Source organism: Saccopteryx bilineata, chromosome 8 (assembly GCF_036850765.1).
Source record: "Saccopteryx bilineata isolate mSacBil1 chromosome 8, mSacBil1_pri_phased_curated, whole genome shotgun sequence".
NCBI classification, from domain to species: domain Eukaryota; kingdom Metazoa; phylum Chordata; class Mammalia; order Chiroptera; family Emballonuridae; genus Saccopteryx; species Saccopteryx bilineata.
This window is the reverse complement of record NC_089497.1, coordinates 2403967-2423608: the sequence shown is the minus strand read 5'-3', so window position 1 is coordinate 2423608 and position 19642 is coordinate 2403967. Positions and strand designations below refer to the sequence as shown.

General features: G+C 57.7%; 1 protein-coding gene across 1 annotated transcript in view; it reads left to right on the top strand.

The window, feature by feature from the left end:
• Positions 1 to 19642, top strand: part of SLC9A9 (solute carrier family 9 member A9) — a 471491-nt gene that overhangs the window by 29444 nt on the left and 422405 nt on the right. Inside the window, exons 3-4 of the mRNA XM_066241551.1 lie at positions 11768 to 11845; positions 13990 to 14066. Of these exons, the coding sequence (XP_066097648.1) occupies positions 11768 to 11845; positions 13990 to 14066 (155 nt within the window). The remainder of the gene's footprint in view (positions 1 to 11767; positions 11846 to 13989; positions 14067 to 19642) is intronic.

The following is a 19642-nucleotide window of genomic DNA, read 5'->3' as shown; positions in this document are numbered from 1 at the left end:
CATAGCTATGAAGTACGGGACTCCAGTTACGGCAAGAACACGTGCCACCTTCAGGGTGACGTCTACTTCCGGCGAGGGGCGGAGGGAGAGTCGTCAACCCTGACCCATCCTCGGAAACATGTTTATAAATTCAGAACAGAAATGTCATAAAAGAAAAACCACTCTGGTTTATGGTTTCTAAGTCCAGGGTGCCTCTGGGTGACCTGGTGACCTTTTTCACAGGTCCCTCAAAATTTCTGGGGGACACAATGAGATCAGGGCTGCAAACATTTTGGGGTTTTTTTTTTTGTATTTTTCTGAGGATGGAAAAAGGGAAGCAGTCAGACAGACTCCCACATGCGCCCAACCGGGATCCACTCGGCACGCCCACCAGGGGGCGATGCTCTGCCCATCTGGGGCGTCGCTCTGTTGCAACCAGGGCCATTCTAGTGCCTGAGGCCATAGAGCCATCCTCAGTGCCCAGGCCAACTTCGCTCCAATGGAGCCCTGGCTGTGGGAGGGGAAGAGAGAGACAGAGAGGAAGGAGAGGGGGAGGGGTGGAGAAGCAGATGGGCACTTCTCCTGTGTGCCCTGGCCGGGAATCGAACCCGGGACTCCTGCATGCCAGGCTGACACTCTACCACTGAGCCAACCGGCCAGGGCCAAAAGTTTTGTTTTTTTTAGCGCGGGATCCCTTCCTTCAGAAAAAAATGCTAAAAACTCCAGGCTGTGTGTGAGACAGGAGAAATCAGAGCTGCAGGGGCAGAGACAGGAAGGCAGAACTCAGGGGTGTTGGGGTGATGGTCCCCACTTCCTGTCATTCTCACCCTCCACAGGGTCTAGGGGGCTGGCAGAGGTGAGTGTGCATCTCCCTAGAGGTCATCCTGCAGAGAAGTCCTCTCCTCTAAGGGTCCATGTGACTGTGACCCAGGGTGTCCCCTCCCTCTGAGGGTCCATGTGACTGTGACCCGGAGTGTCCCCTCCCTCTGAGGGTCCACGTGACTGTGACCCGGGGTAACCCCTCCCTCTGAGGGTCCATGTGACTGTGACCCGGGGTGTCCTCTCCCTCTGAGGGTCTGTGTGACTATGACCCGGGGTGTCCCCTCCCTCTGAGGGTCCGTGTGACTATGACCCGGGGTGTCCCCTCCCTCTGAGGGTCCATGTGACTATGACCCGGGGTGTCCCCTCCCTCTGAGGGTCCGTGTGACTATGACCCTGGTGTCCCCTCCCTCTGAGGGTCCGTGTGACTGTGACCCTGGTGTCCCCTCCCTCTGAGGGTCCGTGTGACTATGACCCGGGGTGTCCCCTCCCTCTGAGGGTCCATGTGACTATGACCCGGGGTGTCCTCTCCCTCTGAGGGTCTGTGTGACTATGACCCGGGATGACCCCTCCCTCTGAGGGTCCGTGTGACTGTGACCCGGGGTGTCCCCTCCATCTGAGGGTCCGTGTGACTGTGACCCGGGGTGTCCTCTCCCTCTGAGGGTCCGTGTGACTATGACCCGGGATGACCCCTCCCTCTGAGGGTCCGTGTGACTGTGACCCTGGTGTCCCCTCCCTCTGAGGGTCCGTGTGACTGTGACCCTGGTGTCCCCTCCCTCTGAGGGTCCGTGTGACTATGACCCGGGGTGTCCCCTCCCTCTGAGGGTCCGTGTGACTATGACCCGGGGTGTCCTCTCCCTCTGAGGGTCCGTGTGACTATGACCCGGGATGACCCCTCCCTCTGAGGGTCCGTGTGACTGTGACCCGGGGTGTCCCCTCCCTCTGAGGGTCCGTGTGACTGTGACCCGGGGTGTCCTCTCCCTCTGAGGGTCCGTGTGACTATGACCCGGGATGACCCCTCCCTCTGAGGGTCCGTGTGACTGTGACCCTGGTGTCCCCTCCCTCTGAGGGTCCGTGTGACTGTGACCCAGGGTGTCCCCTCCGTCTGAGGGTCCGTGTGACTATGACCTGGGGTGTCCCCTCCCTCTGAGGGTCCGTGTGACTATGACCCGGGATGACCCCTTTCTCTGAGGGTCCATGTGACTGTGACCCGGGGTGGCCCCTCCCTCTGAGGGTCTGTGTGACTGTGACCCTGGTGTCCCCTCCCTCTGAGGGTCCGTGTGACTGTAACCCGGGATGACCCCTTCCTCTGAGGGTCCATGTGACTGGACCCAGGGTGTCCCCTCCCTCTGAGGGTTCATGTGACTGTGACCCTGGGTGTCCCCTTCCTCTGAGGGTCCATGTGACTGTGACCTGGGGTGTCCCCTCCCTCTGAGGGTCTGTGTGACTGTGACCCGGGGTGTCCCCTTTCTCTGAGGGTCCATGTGACTGTGACCCTGGTGTCCCCTCCCTCTGAGGGTCCATGTGACTATGACCTGGGGTGTCCCCTTCCTGTGAGGGTCCATGTGACTGGACCCAGGGTGTCCCCTCCCTCTGAGGGTTCGTGTGACTGTGACCCGAGGTGCCCCCTCCCTCTGAGGGTCCGTGTGACTGTGACCCTGGGTGTCCCCTTCCTCTGAGGGTCCATGTGACTATGACCCGGGGTGTCCCCTTCCTCTGAGGGTCCATGTGACTGTGACCCGGGGTGTCCCCTCCCTCTGAGGGTCTGTGTGACTGTGACCCGGGGTGTTCCCTCCCTCTGAGGGTCTGTGTGACTGTGACACAAATTGTTTCTTAAATGTCAGCCTACCTGTGGAAAAGCCGAGTTGTCAGACACGTGAGAAACATCTGGAATGAATTGAAGGATGCCTTTCACTCTGGGTCACCACTGCCTAACATGGTCGTTTCTTTATTTTACTTATTTACTTTTTTAAAGATTTTATTTACTGATGTTAGAGACAGGAGAGGTGGCAGATAGGGAAGAGTGGGAAGCATCAACTCATAGCAGTTGCTTCTCAGATGTGCCCGGACCAGGCAAGCCTGGGGTTTTGAACCGGTGACCTCAGCATTTCAAGTCAACGCTTGATCCACTGCGCCACCACAGGCCAGACCCTAACATGATTGTTCCACAGGTTTGACTCTGAGGAGTAGGATTTCTTCCCATTTTTAGAAAACATTAATTTATGATCCATAGCTGCTGCTTGTACTGCTTGCTCACCTCCCCAAGGGGTGTGGTCACTGCCCGCTGTCTCCCCTTGGCCAGCGTCCACCCCTTCTGTTTCTGCCCCTTCCTTCCTGCCTGTCATCTAACAGCCCCTGGTCCAGATCCTGACGGAGCCGCCGCTCGGCCCCCCAAACCGGGGCTCCCACGCCCACGGCGGCCACTCTCTCGACATGACGCTGGCTTCGCCCTGACCCCCGGCACCCGCTTCACCCTGACCCCCGGCACCCGCTTCGCCCTGACCCCCGGCACCCGCTTCGCCCTGACCCCCGGCACCCGCTTCGCCATGACCCCGGGCACCCGCTTCGCCCTGACCCCCGGCACCCGCTTCGCCCTGACCCCCGGCACCCGCTTCGCCATGACCCCCGCACCCGCTTCGCCCTGACCCCCGGCACCCGCTTCGCCCTGACCCCGCACCCGCTTCGCCCTGACCCCCGGCACCCGCTTCGCCCTGACCCCCGGCACCCGCTTCACCCTGACCCCGCACCCGCTTCGCCATGACCCCTGGCACCCGCTTCACCCTGACCCTGGGCACCCGCTTCGCCCTGACCCCCGGCACCCACTTCGCCCTGACCCCGCACCCGCTTCGCCCTGACCCCGGGCACCCGCTTCGCCCTGACCCCCGGCACCCGCTTCGCCCTGACCCCCGGCACCCGCTTCGCCCTGACCCCTGGCACCCGCTTCGCCCTGACCCCGCACCCGCTTCGCCCTGACCCCCGGCACCCGCTTCGCCCTGACCCCCGGCACCCGCTTCGCCCTGACCCCGGCACCCGCTTTGCCCTGACCCCCGGCACCCGCTTCGCCCTGACCCCGGCACCCGCTTCGCCCTGACCCCCGGGCACCCGCTTCGCCCTGACCCCTGGCACCCGCTTCGCCCTGACCCCGCACCCGCTTCGCCCTGACCCCCGGCACCCGCTTCGCCCTGACCCCGCACCCGCTTCGCCCTGACCCCGCACCCGCTTCGCCCTGACCCCGCACCCGCTTCGCCCTGACCCCCGGCACCCGCTTCGCCCTGACCCCCGGCACCCGCTTCGCCCTGACCCCGGGCACCCGCTTCGCCCTGACCCCCGGCACCCGCTTCGCCCTGACCCCCGGCACCCGCTTCGCCCTGACCCCCGGCACCCGCTTCGCCCTGACCCCCGGCACCCGCTTCGCCCTGACCCCGGGCACCCGCTTCGCCCTGACCCCGGGCACCCGCTTCGCCCTGACCCCCGGCACCCGCTTCGCCATGACCCCGGGCACCCGCTTCGCCCTGACCCCCGGCACCCGCTTCGCCCTGACCCTGGGCACCCGCTTCGCCATGACCCCGGGCACCCGCTTCGCCCTGACCCCCGGCACCCGCTTCGCCCTGACCCCGGGCACCCGCTTCGCCCTGACCCCCGGCACCCGCTTCGCCCTGACCCCCGGCACCCGCTTCGCCCTGACCCCCGGCACCCGCTTCGCCCTGACCCCGGGCACCCGCTTCGCCCTGACCCCCGGCACCCGCTTCGCCATGACCCCGGGCACCCGCTTCGCCCTGACCCCCGGCACCCGCTTCGCCCTGACCCTGGGCACCCGCTTCGCCATGACCCCGGGCACCCGCTTCGCCCTGACCCCCGGCACCCGCTTCGCCCTGACCCCGGGCACCCGCTTCGCCCTGACCCCCGGCACCCGCTTCGCCCTGACCCCCGGCACCCGCTTCTTGGCTGAAACCATTGGAAAAGATCAACAACCACTCCCTGGTGACAATATGCAGAGGGTTTCCGCTGGGCACTCAGACGTCTCCGGCTGCGGTCACGGCCGTCGGGTGGGGGGGGGGGGCAGGGACAGTCAGCTGCTTCCCGGTCACTCTCCCGGGTCACTCTCACCGGTCAGCGAGGTCCAGCAACACAGGTTCATTGGGGCTTTGTTTATTCTTGCCTCTGTGCGCTCTCTCTCTCTCTCTCTCTCTCTCTCTCTCAGGAATTCCAGGTAAATAATGAATCACCGGGGAGAGTGTCTCCCCAGTGCAGCACCAGGAAATGATTCTGAAGAAGGTTGTTTATCTGCCGTCGCCAGGTAACGGGGTGTCCCCCCCCTGTTTCTAGTGTCTACATGTGGCGTTCCTGACCTCTGCGGAGGGTACGGCCCCTCCGTCCCAGCCTGCGCTTCTGCAGGGCTCTCCGTGGCCCCAGCTTCACGTCCCCCTTGCTCTGACTGGCCTGTCCCTGTCCCTGTCCCTCCATGGTGGCCCCACGCCTCCCTCCTCCCAGGGTTCTCTCCCTGGTCCTCTTCCCTTTTCTATGCCCCCTCCCCCCCTCAGAGAGCCCGTCTGTCCTGGCCAAGTCATTTCTCTTTGGCCCCAACCTTCCTGCCCCCCCCCGCCCCCACCAAGCACTTACTTCCGAGATGCTGACCGAAGCCTCACACTCGTGCGCCAAGGCCTCAGCCACGTGGGCTCCTCCCTGCGCACAGGCTCTGCCACTGGGCCCCGTGCAGAACAGCGGCACCTCCTGGGGCGGGGGCGGGGTTATTTTTACCTCTCTGCTCACCTGCCCCCTTGCCTGGCTGGTTCTGAGTCTAGGCTGGTTGAGGAACGCCTGTCTTCTGGCCGTTGTCACAGGCGCCCACCTTCCCAGTGCCACCGGCACGTGGTCACCTTGGTCACCGCCGTCTGATCCCGGTTTCCTCCATCCATCCGGGCAGAGCCTGAGGCCCCTTCACAGGACTACCCAGCAGGACAGCCTTCTTTGTTGTGGTGGTTGTTTTAATTTGGACCCTCTGGGTCTCAAATTCCCCTCCGCACCCGGACCTCTGGCTTTGACGTCATCCTCGTGTTCGCCCGGCGCTCCCTCGGGAAAAGCGCGTGGAGCTCGCCCACGCGTGCCGGCCCCGCTCCCAGTGACGACAGCCCCTGCTCACGGAGGGATCCAGCGGCCGTGCGCCCCACCTCCTGTCCCTGGAAAATGGGGGTCACGGCGTGCGGCGGCTGCCCCCCGGGAACGGGGTCGGAGCGGATGAAGTCATGGTTTCCAGGCGCCTCTTCGGGAGGAGGGAGAGGCCACCTCAATCCGTCCCCTAGGAAGGTGGTGATGTGCGTGCGTAGATTCGCTTCGTCGTTGAGCGAACTCCTGGTATTTCTTCCCAGATTAAGCCGTATTGAGTGCTGGATGCCTGAGTCCTCGGGCCCAAACTGCACTTCTTATCTCTTACCTCCCGGTGAACTGGGGACCCAGTGGGTAGTTCCCATGCTCCTGCTGCCAGTTTTCAAGTCGGGCTCTCTGGAACACGTGACGCGCCCATTGCCAGCCTCACCCTGGTGCGCATTCCGCATAACAGGTGATGCTCCCGCATCCCGGTCAGCTTGTTGCTGTTTTTGTGTGTCCACCCTACCCCCGGCATATCATCCGGTATTTTAAGCATTAAGTCCCAATATTTTAATTTTTTTTATTTTTTTGCATTTTTCCGAAGCTGGAAACGGGGATGCAGTCAGACAAACTCCCGCATGCGCCTGACTGGGATCCACCCGGCATGCCCACCAGCGGGTGATGCTCTGCCCATCTGGGGCGTCACTCTGTTGCATCCAGAGCCATCCCAGCGCCTGAGGCAGAGGCCAAGGAGCCATCCTCAGTGCCCAGGCAATCTTTGCTCCAATGGAACCTTGGCTGCAGGAGGGGAAGAGAGAGACAGAGAGGAAGGAGAGGGGGAGGGGTGGGGAAGCAGATGGGCGCTTCTCCTGTGTGCCCTGGCCGGGAATCGAACCTGGGACTCCTGCATGCCAGGCGACGCTCTACCACTGAGCAAACTGGCCAGGGCCAAGTCCCAATATTTTAAATTTCACTGCTGGCCCTGGCTGGTTCCCTCAGCGGTAAAGCGTCAGTCCAGCATGTGGAAGTCCTGGGTTCAATTCCCGGCCAGGGCACACAGAAGAAGCACCCATCTGCTTCTCCACCCCTCCCCCTCTCCTTCCTCTCTGTCTCTCTCTTCCCCTCCTGCAGCCAAGGCTCCATTGAAGCAAAGTTGGCCCAGGCACTGAGGACAGCTCTGTGGCCTCTGCCTCAGGTGCTAGAATGGCTCCGGTTGCAGCCGAGTAACATCCCAGATGGGCAGAGCATCGCCCCCTGGTGGGCATGCTGGGTGGATCCTAGTCGGGCACCCTCCTTGCTTCTAGCTTTGGAAAAATAAAATCTTACTACTTTCTTGAAGCATCTGTCATTCTGCCAACTCAGGGTCTCAGGCCTGCTGCTCCAAAATTAGCCATTCTTTGTGTGGGATGATGGACATTTCAATACAAAGTGAGAGGACTTTATTATTATTATTATTTTATGGATTGAGTTTAGAGAGAGAGGGCAGGAAAGAGAAAGAGAGAGACAGGAACACCCATCTGTCCCTGTCTGTGCTCTGACCGAGGATCACACCGGCGACCTCTGTATTTGAGGGCGGAGCTCCATCCTACCGAGCTGTCCAGCCAGGGTGGGGCGAGAGGACTTTGAAGTTCTAGTCGCCGTCTGTAAACAGCAGCGAGCCACAGAAGTGAACACAACGCGAATCACGTTCCTGGTGGCACTAGCTTGCAGGAACTTGCTCAGTGAGTCCTGCGGCCGGTGGCTGCGTTCTGGGCTGCACGGTGACGGAGCGTTTCTGTCGTCACAGAACATCCGGGGGACAGCGCCAGCGTCGAAGGCCTGTCTCGAACGTGGCCAGTGTCCTGAGCTGATAGTTTTCCCTTTCTGCTCTTCCCAGCCCCCACCCCCACCCCCGGTTTACAATAGTCCCCCCCAACCACGCACTGTCATAAGAAATTTCAACGGATTGGGCCCGAACACCAGCCGGGTCTCCGAGGCCCGGGTGTGAACACGGAGGAACTGGCAGGCAGACCACAGTCCGGAGGCGGGTGCCCCGCCGATCCAGCTGGTTCTGGGAACCCGTCCGGGCCTGGAGCCGCTCCCAGAACGCTGACTCCACAGCCTCCGAGCTGGAGCGAGGCTGGAAGCCACACACATCTGTGCTGTGCACAGACACAGCCCCGCGGGCCGCACGCCCCTCTCAGACTGCCTGCCCAGGCGGGCGTGGGGCCCCAGCACACGCAGGCTCGCCCATGAGCCGCCCATGAGCCTGCAGGCAGGGGACCCCAGCGCACGCACCCTCGCCCTTGAGCCTGCAGGCGGGGGACCCCAGCGCACGCACCCTCGCCCTTGAGCCTGCAGGCGGGGGACCCCAGCGCACGCACCCTCGCCCGTGAGCCTGCAGGCGGGGGACCCCAGCGCACGCACCCTCACCCATGAGCCTGCAGGCGGGGGACCCCAGCGCACGCACCCTCACCCATGAGCCTGCAGGCGGGGGACCCCAGTGCACACGCTCGCCCGTGAGCCTGCAGGCGGGGGACCCCAGCGCACGCACCCTCGCCTATGAGCCTGCAGGCGGGGGACCCCAGCGCACGCACGCTCGCCCGTGAGCCTGCAGGCAGGGGACCCACGCTCGCCCGTGAGCCTGCAGGCAGGGGACCCCAGCGCACACACGCTCGCCCATGAGCCTGCAGGCGGGGGACCCCAGCACACACACGCTCGCCCGTGAGCCTGCAGGCGGGGGACCCCAGCACACACACGCTCGCCCGTGAGCCTGCAGGCGGGGGACCCCAGCACACGCACCCTCGCCCGTGAGCCTGCAGGCGGGGGACCCCAGCACACACACGCTCGCCCGTGAGCCTGCAGGCGGGGGACCCCAGCACACGCACCCTCGCCCGTGAGCCTGCAGGCGGGGGACCCCAGCACACACATGCTCGCCCGTGAGCCTGCAGGCGGGGGACCCCAGCACACACACGCTCGCCCGTGAGCCTGCAGGCGGGGGACCCCAGCACACGCACCCTCGCCCGTGAGCCTGCAGGCAGGGGACCCCAGCGCACGCACCCTCGCCCGTGAGCCTGCAGGTGGGGGACCCCAGCGCACACACGCTCGCCCGTGAGCCTGCAGGCAGGGGACCCCAGCGCACACACGCTCGCCCATGAGCCTGCAGGCAGGGGACGGGCGTCCCGGTGACCGGGGTCTTCCGGACAGAGGAGTAGCCTGGTTTCTGCAGAGAAGCTGCCCAGGCCGGCAGGGGTCTTCCGTCCACTGTGTCTCCTCCGGACAGTCACAGCTGCGGTGCCCCGCCCTCCGGCCTGCCGGGGGACATCTCTCTGCTGAAGGCTTCCAGATGGGAGACGGACACACTCCCAAAGTGGGGCTCGTGAAAATAAATCAGCGACAGTGTTTCGGGTTATCTTAGGGAAAAAAAACAAAGAAGAAAGAAAGGGTTGACTAGAAGGAGCAGGAAGATCCTGAAACAGGGAAGTTTTTTGCCTTTTTTTTTTCCCCAAAAAGTAGCTTAAAAATATTTCTTCACTTATTTTATTTTCCTTAATAACACTTTTTAAAAAAATGCCTACGGAATGGCATTGCCGTCAGGACTCCGCAAACGCGAATCTATTTCATCTTTATCACCCCCTCAGACTCAGGGGTGGCCGTGATTGCCTTGGTGTTGAGGGTGAGGGTGGGGCCACAGGGAGCCGTCGAAGGCACCCCCCCCCGGGTCTCCATGAGCACTCCTGGGTACAAGGACAAGGACGCAGCATCGATGGGCAGATAACTCGGTTGAGAACAGGGCTCCTCCTTCCCCCAGCGACTGGACCAACTGGTCCCCGGCTGCCAGAGGAGCGGAGTTGAGGGGACATCCCGGGGAAGGGGGGGGAAGGGGGGGAAGGGGGAGAGTGACCCTGGCGAAGGCTCAGCTCAGCCCAACGTAGAAAACAGTCAGGAGCGGCTTTTCTTGACTTTTACCTCATCCATACGTAGGGTCTGTGAGGATGTAACAAGCCCGTATAGAATCCATTCCCTCTGAATAGATGTGGCTCTCCAAAGTTTGTTTGTTTCTTTATTTCAATTCAGAAAATACATATTGAGCAATGGGCTAAGGGCGGGAGGGACGGGAGCCACACAGGACGGATGGAGACATCCCTGCCCCTCAGTGAGGGCGGGCGGGAGGCAGGCACACGTGCGGTGGTGTGTGGTGTGGTGACGCACACACACTCCTGGGGGCCGGTGTGCGGAGAGCGTACAGGAGAGAGAGAAGGGGCCGTGTTGGGCGGGGTCACAGCGATCTCAGCGAGGGTGGCTGACAAGAGCCAGCTTCCGAGATGAGGAGATGAGCGAGAGTTCAGGCACAAAAGGGGAAGGACATCAGACATTGTAGTTGTGACGTCCATGCGTCTGAAAGATTTTGGTAGGTGCTGTGACAGTAAGAAGGCCCTCATGGTGATATAAGGAATGCAGTCTGTGTGTGTGTGTGTGTGTGCGCGCGCGCGCACGTGCGCATGTAGGAGAGAAAGGGAGAGAGTTAGAGAGAGAGAGAGAGAGAGAGAGGGTCTGGAGAGAAGAGGAGGAGTCTCAGGAAGGTCGTGAAGATGAACTGTTTTCATTTTCGGACCCACCCAGCTAATCGCAGACACTGGGCTTCAAGAGTTTCTCCATCCCATCTCATTGTACATCTCACCAGAAAAATTTTGGATGTCTGAGTTCATTTTAATCTCAAAATAAAAGCTCATCAACAACGACGAGCAACCCCTTTCTTCACCTTCCAGTGTGTTTTGGCACAGAGTCCAAAAAAAAATATTTTAGACTTTGGAATGGAATAAACGAGGGAAAAATAAGACTAAGTCTGTAAAAATGTTCTATGTGGCAAAAAATTTAAATATAGCCTTGTCAGAAGCCAAACTGTTCAAACACTACCAATTCTTTCTGACCAGAAAAAAAAAGAACAGAAAAAAAATATCATTTAAAATATGAGGAATAAAATACTAAGCAAAATAAGAGAAAGAAGTTCTCTTTGCCCAGAAAAGTTTCGTGGAAGTTTGTTGTCTAGAATAGAATACAGGCTTGACACTTAAAACACTTCATTACAGTTACGTTGTGCTTATGAATGTCTTTAAATTTGCATTGTCTTTTATTGTCATCTCTGCCAACGTAATAGCATCTTAATATGCCTCACACAACCTTAGAGAAGGTGGTATACCTGTGGGTTTTTTTAAATTTTATTTAGAAAATTAAATTCAATGGGGTGACATTGATCAATAAGAGCACATAGGTTTCAGGTGACCATTTCTACAGCATTTGAACTGTGGATTGTGTTGTGTGCCCATCACCCAAAGTCAAATCATTTTTTGTGACCGTGTATTTGTCTTTCCTTTGCCCCCCCTCCCTCACAACCCCCTTTCCCTGGTAACCGCATCACTTTTATCCATGTCCATGAGTCTCAGTTTTACATTCCACTTATGTGTGAAACCATACAGTTCTTCGCTTTTTCTGATTTACTTATTTCACTCACAGTAGAATGTTCTCAAGGTCCATTCGTGTTGTTGTACATGTCACTATGCCATCATTTCTTATGGCTGAGTTCTATTCCATTGTATTGATGAGCCACATCCTCGTTATCCAGCCCTCCATCGAGGGGACACTTTGTTTCTTTCCATGTCTTGGCCACCGTGAATCATGCTGTGGAGAACATGGGGGTGCGTGTGTCTTTGTGTACCCAGGTTTCTGAGCTTTGTGAGGAGACACCTAGTAGAGGATCAGCTGGCTCACAGACACCCAGTTGAGGGACAGCTGGCTCATAGGGTAGCTCTGTGCTTAATTTGTTTTGCGGGACCTGTATTTTTACAACACGTCTTTCGTGGCCCAGAGCGGCCTCTTCCTAACGACACGTGTGTGTTTCCTGCAGATGACGTTCGATCCTGAGATCTTCTTCAATGTGCTGTTGCCGCCGATCATATTCCACGCGGGGTACAGCCTGAAGAAGGTAAGGGCGGGGCACTCACAGCGTTCGTGTCTCATCTCCGAGCACAGACGTCTACCCGTCCTGCGGGGGTGAGGAGAACACAGCAGGGATACCCTGGGTCTGCCCGTTTGGTGAGACTGTCACGGTCTTAGAGGGTGTGAGACAGAAATCGGACACGCCTGCAAGTCTTCTAAACCGCCTCTGGCCCGTACACCAGCCATGGGCCCCACCCACGCCACGGTCGAGCGCTGGCAATGGGCTGGTCTGAGCGCAGGGGTGCCATCTGTGTACCACACGCATGGACGTCCCAGACCTGGTGTGCAGGGAGGGGGCGGACTGCCTCAACGACGTCTGGTGACTTCATGTAGAAACGGCCATGTTTGGGTTAGAGGGGTGGGGTTGATGATTATATATTGTCAGAACTTATTTTACTTTTTAAAAAAACTTCCTTTAAGCCCTGGTTGGTTAGCTCAGGGGTAGAGTGTTGGCCTGGCGTGTGGAAGTCCTGGGTTCGATCCCAGTCAAGGCACACAGGAGAAGCGCCCATCTGCTTCTCCACCCTTCCCTCTCTTCTTTCTCTCTCTCTCTTCCCCTTCTGCAGCCAAGGCTCCATTGGAGCAAAGTTGGCTCCAGGCACTGAGGATGGCTCCATGGCCTCTGCCTCAGGTGCTAGAATGGCTCTGGTTGCAATGGAGCAACACCCCGGATGGGCAGAGCATCGCCCCCTGCTGGGCGTTAGGGTGGATCCTGGTCGGGCGCATGTGGGAGTCTGTCTCTCTGCCTCCCTGCTTCTCACTTCAGAAAAATAAGTAATAAAAATAAATTTAAAAGAATTAAAGAGAAATACTTCATATGTGGCTACTAGCACACTGCCACTGACCTGAGGGCTGCCTTGTATCTCTGTGACCAGCGTTATCCGGGACGGTTGGCTGTTCCCTCACACTGGGCGTTTCCACCTGGCAGGGTCTCAGGGCACTTTCCCAGCGCTCAGCGGGTGGGGCTCCCAGAGAGACGTCCCGTTCACAGGTCCAGTGCACATGTCGCCCTCAGCCAGGGACAGGCTGACCATGCACGTCCCCTAGACGAGTGATCCGGTGGCAGCTGCAGGCGAGCTAGTGTCCCCTCTGCAGCAAGCGAGATGCCGGCCTCTCTGAGCTTTGGAAGACGGAGGCCATGAGGCTGCCCACGCCACCCCCTCCCCCAGATTCCTGCTCCGCACAGACCTGACCCCCGGGTGTGTCCCAGACCCCCTCTCGTCATCAGTTCTGGCCCCTGGGGCCCCAGGTCCAGAGCTGGAGCTGGAACGGGGTTTCCCAAGCGAGCGTCTGAGAGGGTCTGTCTGGTCGGATTCCTTCAGGTCACTCTTCCAGCCCCCAGCCCCCAGCCCCAACACCAGGTGGCGCTGTGTGTGAGTCTTTAGGAGACGGTTGTAGGTCATTACAGTTCTGTCATGACATGCAGAAGCAGTGCGAGTCAGAGATGCACTGACACAAGCCAAAGGTAACGTGAATCTTTTAGAATGGCGTGGGTTTTATGGGGGTTTTTCATAGGTGAGAGGAGGGGAGATGGTGAGGCAGACTCCCTCCTGTGCCCTGACCAGGATCCACCTGCCAACCCTGTCTGCGGCCGATGCTCAAGTACCAGGCTATTTTTAGCACCTGAGGCTGTGTGTTCCAATGAGCTATCCTCAGCGCATGGGGGCCACACTCAGACCAACTGAGCCACTGGCTGCAGGAGAGGAAGAGGGAGAGGGAGGGGAAGAGAAGCAGATGGCCGCTTCTCCTGTGTGCCCTGACTGGGGGATCAAACCCGGAACACCCACATGCTGGGCTAACACTCTATCCACTGAGCCACCAGCCAGGGCTACAATGGCATTTTTAAAATGCTCAGGGGTTCCAGTGACAGCAAACTCCTTACACACGCCGGCTGGCCGTGGCCTGAGCCCCTGCCCTTTCTCTGGGATCTCACCAGGCCTGCAGTGTCCCTCACCTCTGCTCGGTTCCTTCCACGGGCTTTCCCCTGCTTCTCTGAGAAATCTGTCCTTTCCAGGGAGGGGAGGGGTGGGCCGTGGAATGCACGGATTATTTCAATTTCCTGTTACACGAAGAAAAAATGCTGATGTACCATACTGAAAACATGTGTATATATATTATTCTTCTCCACAGAGACACTTTTTTCAAAACCTGGGATCTATTTTGACATACGCCTTCCTGGGCACGGCCATCTCCTGCGTTGTCATCGGGTAAGTGGGCCTCGGAGCCGGGTTCCGCGGGGCGGGGCGGGTGGGCTGGACGCTCTGGCCGGAACCTCGCGCGTCCGGCGCTCGCGCGCCAGGACCGGCTGCTGCGCTGCTCACGTGGTTCCGCGCTGTTCTGATTCGGTTCCACGCACGGCTCTCGAGCCTCTGACGGGCACGAGGTTGCCAAGCAACGCACACCGCCGTGTTTCGGTGGCTGGTTTCCTCGGCACGTTCCCGGAGTTCCGACAGGGAGGTGGTAGCTTGGCTTGAGGTAGGGAAGCCTGCCGTGTTCATTTCTGGCTCCGATGCTGCAGATCAGCTCACTGGGTTCTTCTGCCCTCTGTTTTTATTCAGGGCCCTAGCTGTATCTGTATCGGAAGGGGAGGGGGTATAACAGTGCCTACCTGGCAAAGGTTTTCTTTCTGAGGGGAAGTTCGCAATAGAGCACGCTGAGACAGATCTCTACAGACACGTCGGGGGTCTTCAAGGCGGGGGGAGGGGGCGTTTCTGGATCCGCTCAGAGCGCAGGCTGGTTCCTTCCTCGTCCGTGTTACTGGTCAGGCTGCTAGGAACCCCCAGGTCTAGCTGGACAGACTCGGGCTTCCGGCTCATCAGCAAGCAAAAGGTGGGAGGAAACGGGTGACCCACCCAAGGTCACTTACCGTTCTGTCCAGTGTGGTCAGTCTCCTCGGCAGAGAGGACATTCTGTCCAGTGTGGTCAGTCTCCACGGCAGAGAGGACATTCTGTCCAGTGTGGTCAGTCTCCTTGGCAGAGAGGACATTCTGTCCAGTGTGGTCAGTCTCCACGGCAGAGAGGACATTCTGTCCAGTGTGGTCAGTCTCCACGGCAGAGAGGACACTCTGTCCAGTGTGGTCAGTCTCCTCGGCAGAGAGGACGTTCTGTCCAGTGTGGTCAGTCTCCACAGCAGAGAGGACATTCTGTCCAGTGTGGTCAGTCTCCTCGGCAGAGAGGACATTCTGTCCAGTGTGGTCAGTCTCCACAGCAGAGAGGACATTCTGTCCAGTGTGGTCAGTCTCCACGGCAGAGAGGACATTCTGTCCAGTGTGGTCAGTCTCCACGGCAGAGAGGACACTCTGTCCAGTGTGGTCAGTCTCCTCGGCAGAGAGGACGTTCTGTCCAGTGTGGTCAGTCTCCACAGCAGAGAGGACATTCTGTCCAGTGTGGTCAGTCTCCTCGGCAGAGAGGACATTCTGTCCAGTGTGGTCAGTCTCCACGGCAGAGAGGACATTCTGTCCAGTGTGGTCAGTCTCCACAGCAGGGAGGACATTCTGTCCAGTGTGGTCAGTCTCCTCGGCAGAGAGGACGTTCTGTCCAGTGTGGTCAGTCTCCACGGCAGAGAGGACATTCTGTCCAGTGTGGTCAGTCTCCACAGCAGGGAGGACATTCTGTCCAGTGTGGTCAGTCTCCTCGGCAGAGAGGACATTCTGTCCAGTGTGGTCAGTCTCCACGGCAGGGAGGACGTTCTGTCCAGTGTGGTCAGTCTCCACGGCAGGGAGGACATTCTGTCCAGTGTGGTCAGTCTCCACGGCAGAGAGGACACCCCGCTGCTGGGGCTGTGATGGTGTGGCTGTCTTGTCTGCCCGTGAACGGTACTGCGCATGACTGTTACCCCTGACACAACAGGCTGAAGCCAAAAGCACACTGTAGTCCCCCACCCAGCCTTCCCTCAGGAGTCGCTGGTGCGTGTCACCGGAAGGCTGAGGATTTATCACGGCTCGTCTCTGAAAACGGCGGTCCGTGGGGTTGGCTGAATTCTCTGTTCAATTTGTATTGATTCAAGCTTAGAACAGATCAGGCTCTATTATATGAAAATGTCCAGCCCTGGCTGGTTGGCTCCATGGTAAAGCGTCAGCCTGGCATGTAGATGTCCCGGGTTTGATTCCTGGTCAGGGCACACAGGAGAAGCGACCATCTGTTTCTCTACCTCTCCCCTACCCTCTGTTTCCCTCCCACTGTCATGGCTCAACTGCTTCAAAGGCATTGGCCCCGCGCACTGAGGATGGCTCCCTGGAACTTTTGTCTCAGGTGCTAAAAGTAGCTTGGTTGCAAGCATGGCCCCAGACGGGCAGAGCATTGACCCCAGATGGGTTTGCTGGGTGGGTCCTGGTCGGGGTGCATGTGGGAATCTGTCTCTGCCTCCCTTCCTCTCACTTGGAAAACATGAAAAGAAAAGAAAAGGAAATGTCCAGCAAGGTGTAAGCAGAGAGGAAACTAAAGATCTTAACCCTTGACAGGGGGGCCTTGTCAGCTCTGGACCCTTGAGTGGTTTTTATACCATGTGCAACATGAGAGGCACTGGGGTTTGGTCCTTTCTCGAGCGTGCTCAGAATAGGGGTTTCTGTTCTGTGGGCACACTGTAGCTAAATGTTCAAACGTCAAAGTTGCCGGGGGCCTCAGACATCTGTGTGACGACAGCCCCTCGTTCTGAAGGGCAGGGGAGCAACATCTCGAGAGGCTGACTCGTCGCCTTAATCACCACAGTCCCACGGCCAGGGCGGCAATCGGAACTCCGGCTCCGGACCCGTCACCCCTTCTTCCAGAAGCCACTTCTCTCGAATGCCTGCACCTCCCTACACGTCGTCCCTACAGGGTTTGGCGGAAGGCTCTGAGAGGGCGGCCTGTCCACCAGTGATCACCAGATTGTAGCAGACAAACTGCAGCTTCACGGTTCTGGAATGTGAGGAGCTGAAGTTCACGATGGACCCAGGTTCCAACCCTGTGGGCAATGCTGGGCTTACGCAGTAATCAATTTTCACTGTTTCCTTTGCAGAACCGATTTTCAGTATGTTTAAGTAGGTGCATTTATATAATACACTTGGACTATCATGAAAAACCTATAAATTCATTATTTAAAAGTCCAACAATGTATAGTGTGTGTGTGTGAGAGGGAGAGAGAGGGAGAAAGACATCACTGAATTGTTCTAAAAAAATTTCCGTTCAAGAGATCTGGCGATATGTCGTTTACTGGAATAGAGAACCTCTTCTAATTGATGGTAAGGCCGCAATCAATAACTTATATCAGAAAGAGATCGGAGCGGCTTTCAGAACCGTGTTATTTGTTTGCGCTGAGCGTAACCTGAGCAACAGAAATCCATAGGGTTCTTTCTTACTGTGAGCCGTGGATTGAGAGTTTAAAGATTTCAGGGTCTCATCAAACACAGAGGGAGCCCCTGGAGAAGTCCCGCGGAGGGTGAGGAGGTCAGAGCTCCGTGTGAGGAAGGTGGTCTGGTGACTGTGTGGAGGAGGAACTTCAATGTAGGGGCAAAGATGGCAGCCAGGCACCGCTGAGGAGCCGGTTTCCATGGGCAAGGCTAGAAGAGGTGACCGCCTGGCCCGGGCAGAGGCGGTAAGGGTGGGTGTGGTCTCACCCACCGGTGGACATCCTGAGAGGAAATGGGGTCACCCAGGGCCAGTGTGTGGCGTGAGGAGGGGACCTGCCCACAGAGGCTGGGGTGTATTGGGCCCAAGAAACATGAAGGAGAACACCAGGGCATGTGTCTGGAAGTCGAGGTCAGAGGCAGAGGGAGGGGGTCCGTGTCTGTCTGACCCAGGAGAGCTGAAACGCGACAGGAAGTGGCGTGGCCATCGGGTCCGCCCTAGGGGGTGCTGGGTGACTGTGCAGTTGCCCCACGGCAGAATTAGGGGAAAGGCAATGGCCAGTCTAGGACCTGGGTCCCGCAGGACGAGAAGCAAGGGCTTACTCTTATGCTGTGACCTCCAAACGCAGTTTCGGAACTCCTGCAGGGAAGACCCAGACTTTCAATTCAGACCAAAGCGACACTTCCGTAACCGTGACCCCTGTGGTACGAGTCACTGAAGCTCACACTCAGACCTTAAGAAATTACCAGCGACATTTTTCTGACAAACGAATGCTTAGAAAAACAACACAAGGCACAGGTATGGAGTGCCTGGGGTGGACACGTCCTGTGCCTCTTCAAAAAGCGCGTTCATTCCCTGGATGATTTCATTTAACCCTCAGAATCATCCTGTTAGGTAGATGTTATCATTGCCCGGCTTTACCGGCTGAGGATTTGAGAGAGAGAAGAGCATCGTGGGAAGTAACAGACCTAGTATTGCTCACTACATAGTTTGGCTCCCGAATCATAAACCTTTAATGCCCCGAAATGTGTTCACTTCTGTTTGTTTATGGACACTTAGAAATAACACGTCATGAATTGAACTAAAATTGTATAGATCAGTCAGCATGTACTGAAGGGCCAGCCATTTCTTCATTAGCCCGGTCACAAACAGGAGGGATGTTTATTTTAAAAAGCCCCCCAAAGGGAGGTGCCCTTTTTGAGAGGCAGGGAGGCAAGGGCGTCGGCAGATACACCCTGATGTCCCCCCGAGTGAACGGGGCAGGAAGAGGGATGTGGGGCCATCATGGAGACGGGGCTCTGAGGACAAGCTCACGGAGCGGGTGGAGTCTGGGTGGTCCTGGGACGCGGGCGGATGAGGAAGTTAGTGCCCTCGAGTACCTCAGCCCTGGTGGGTGTGTGGGGAAGCTTGTGCAAGGTTCCCAGTGGGAGGTCAGGTTTCTGAGGGCCATGGGAGAGAGTGTGGGAGGCGACAGTCTAGAGAGCCTGCTGACAGACAGCCGGGAAGCCCAGGTCGGGGGCTGTGAGGACGGGAAGGCGAGCAGAGGGCTTCTGAACCGAGAATGGAGCTCCGCTCAGGAGCCCTGGCCTTCCGCAGGGGGAGGACGGCCAGGTTCCGACTACAGGTGGGTTTCAATGCGGGGCTCTATTACCGTATTCTTTGCTCCATAAGATGCACCTGACCATAAGACGCACCTAGGGTTTTAAGGAGGAAAATAAGAAAAAAAAAATTCTGAACCAAATGGTGTGTTACAATATTTAATAAAATATACCACAATAATATTTCAACAATGTAAACTCAACAGCAGTATTAACAACCATCAGCACTGTTATTAACAAATGAGAAGAGACTTTAATGTTCAAATACTCTTCTACTTGTCCGGGAACCTGCAGCAGCCAAAAAAAAAAAAATGAACATTCACTCCATAGTACACACGGGCATTTTCCACTATTGGGGAAAAGAAAATGCATCTTAAGGAGCGGAAAAATACGGTAACTTTGTATCATTTCACAGAGCGGGTGTAAACCACCTTTTATGTTACATGGGAAAGCTTAACAGTGTCCTCTCTGACCATAAAATCAGAGAAACTGTTAACCACTCTTAAGCATGGACTGTTCTTAGACAAGTCAGTCACTTTGTTTCAGTCCTCTCCTCCAATTTCCCACTTATGCAAGATCTTAACTACATCTTTGTCTTAAATAAAACCCATGTATTTGAAATAGTTCTCTAGTCGTCTCCTCCATCACTGAGAACTATTTCTTTGTCTTTGACACTGTCTCCACCTTTATGTGCCACAGGCTTGTATCAGCACCGCTGAGTGTGATGCTCACTGTCAGCACATACAGTTTGTCCTAAGAACTAATTAATGATCACCTGACCAGGTGGTCGCAGAGTGGGTCGAGTGTCGGCCTGGGATGCTGAGGACTCAGTTTCAAAACCCTGAGGTCACTGGCTTGAA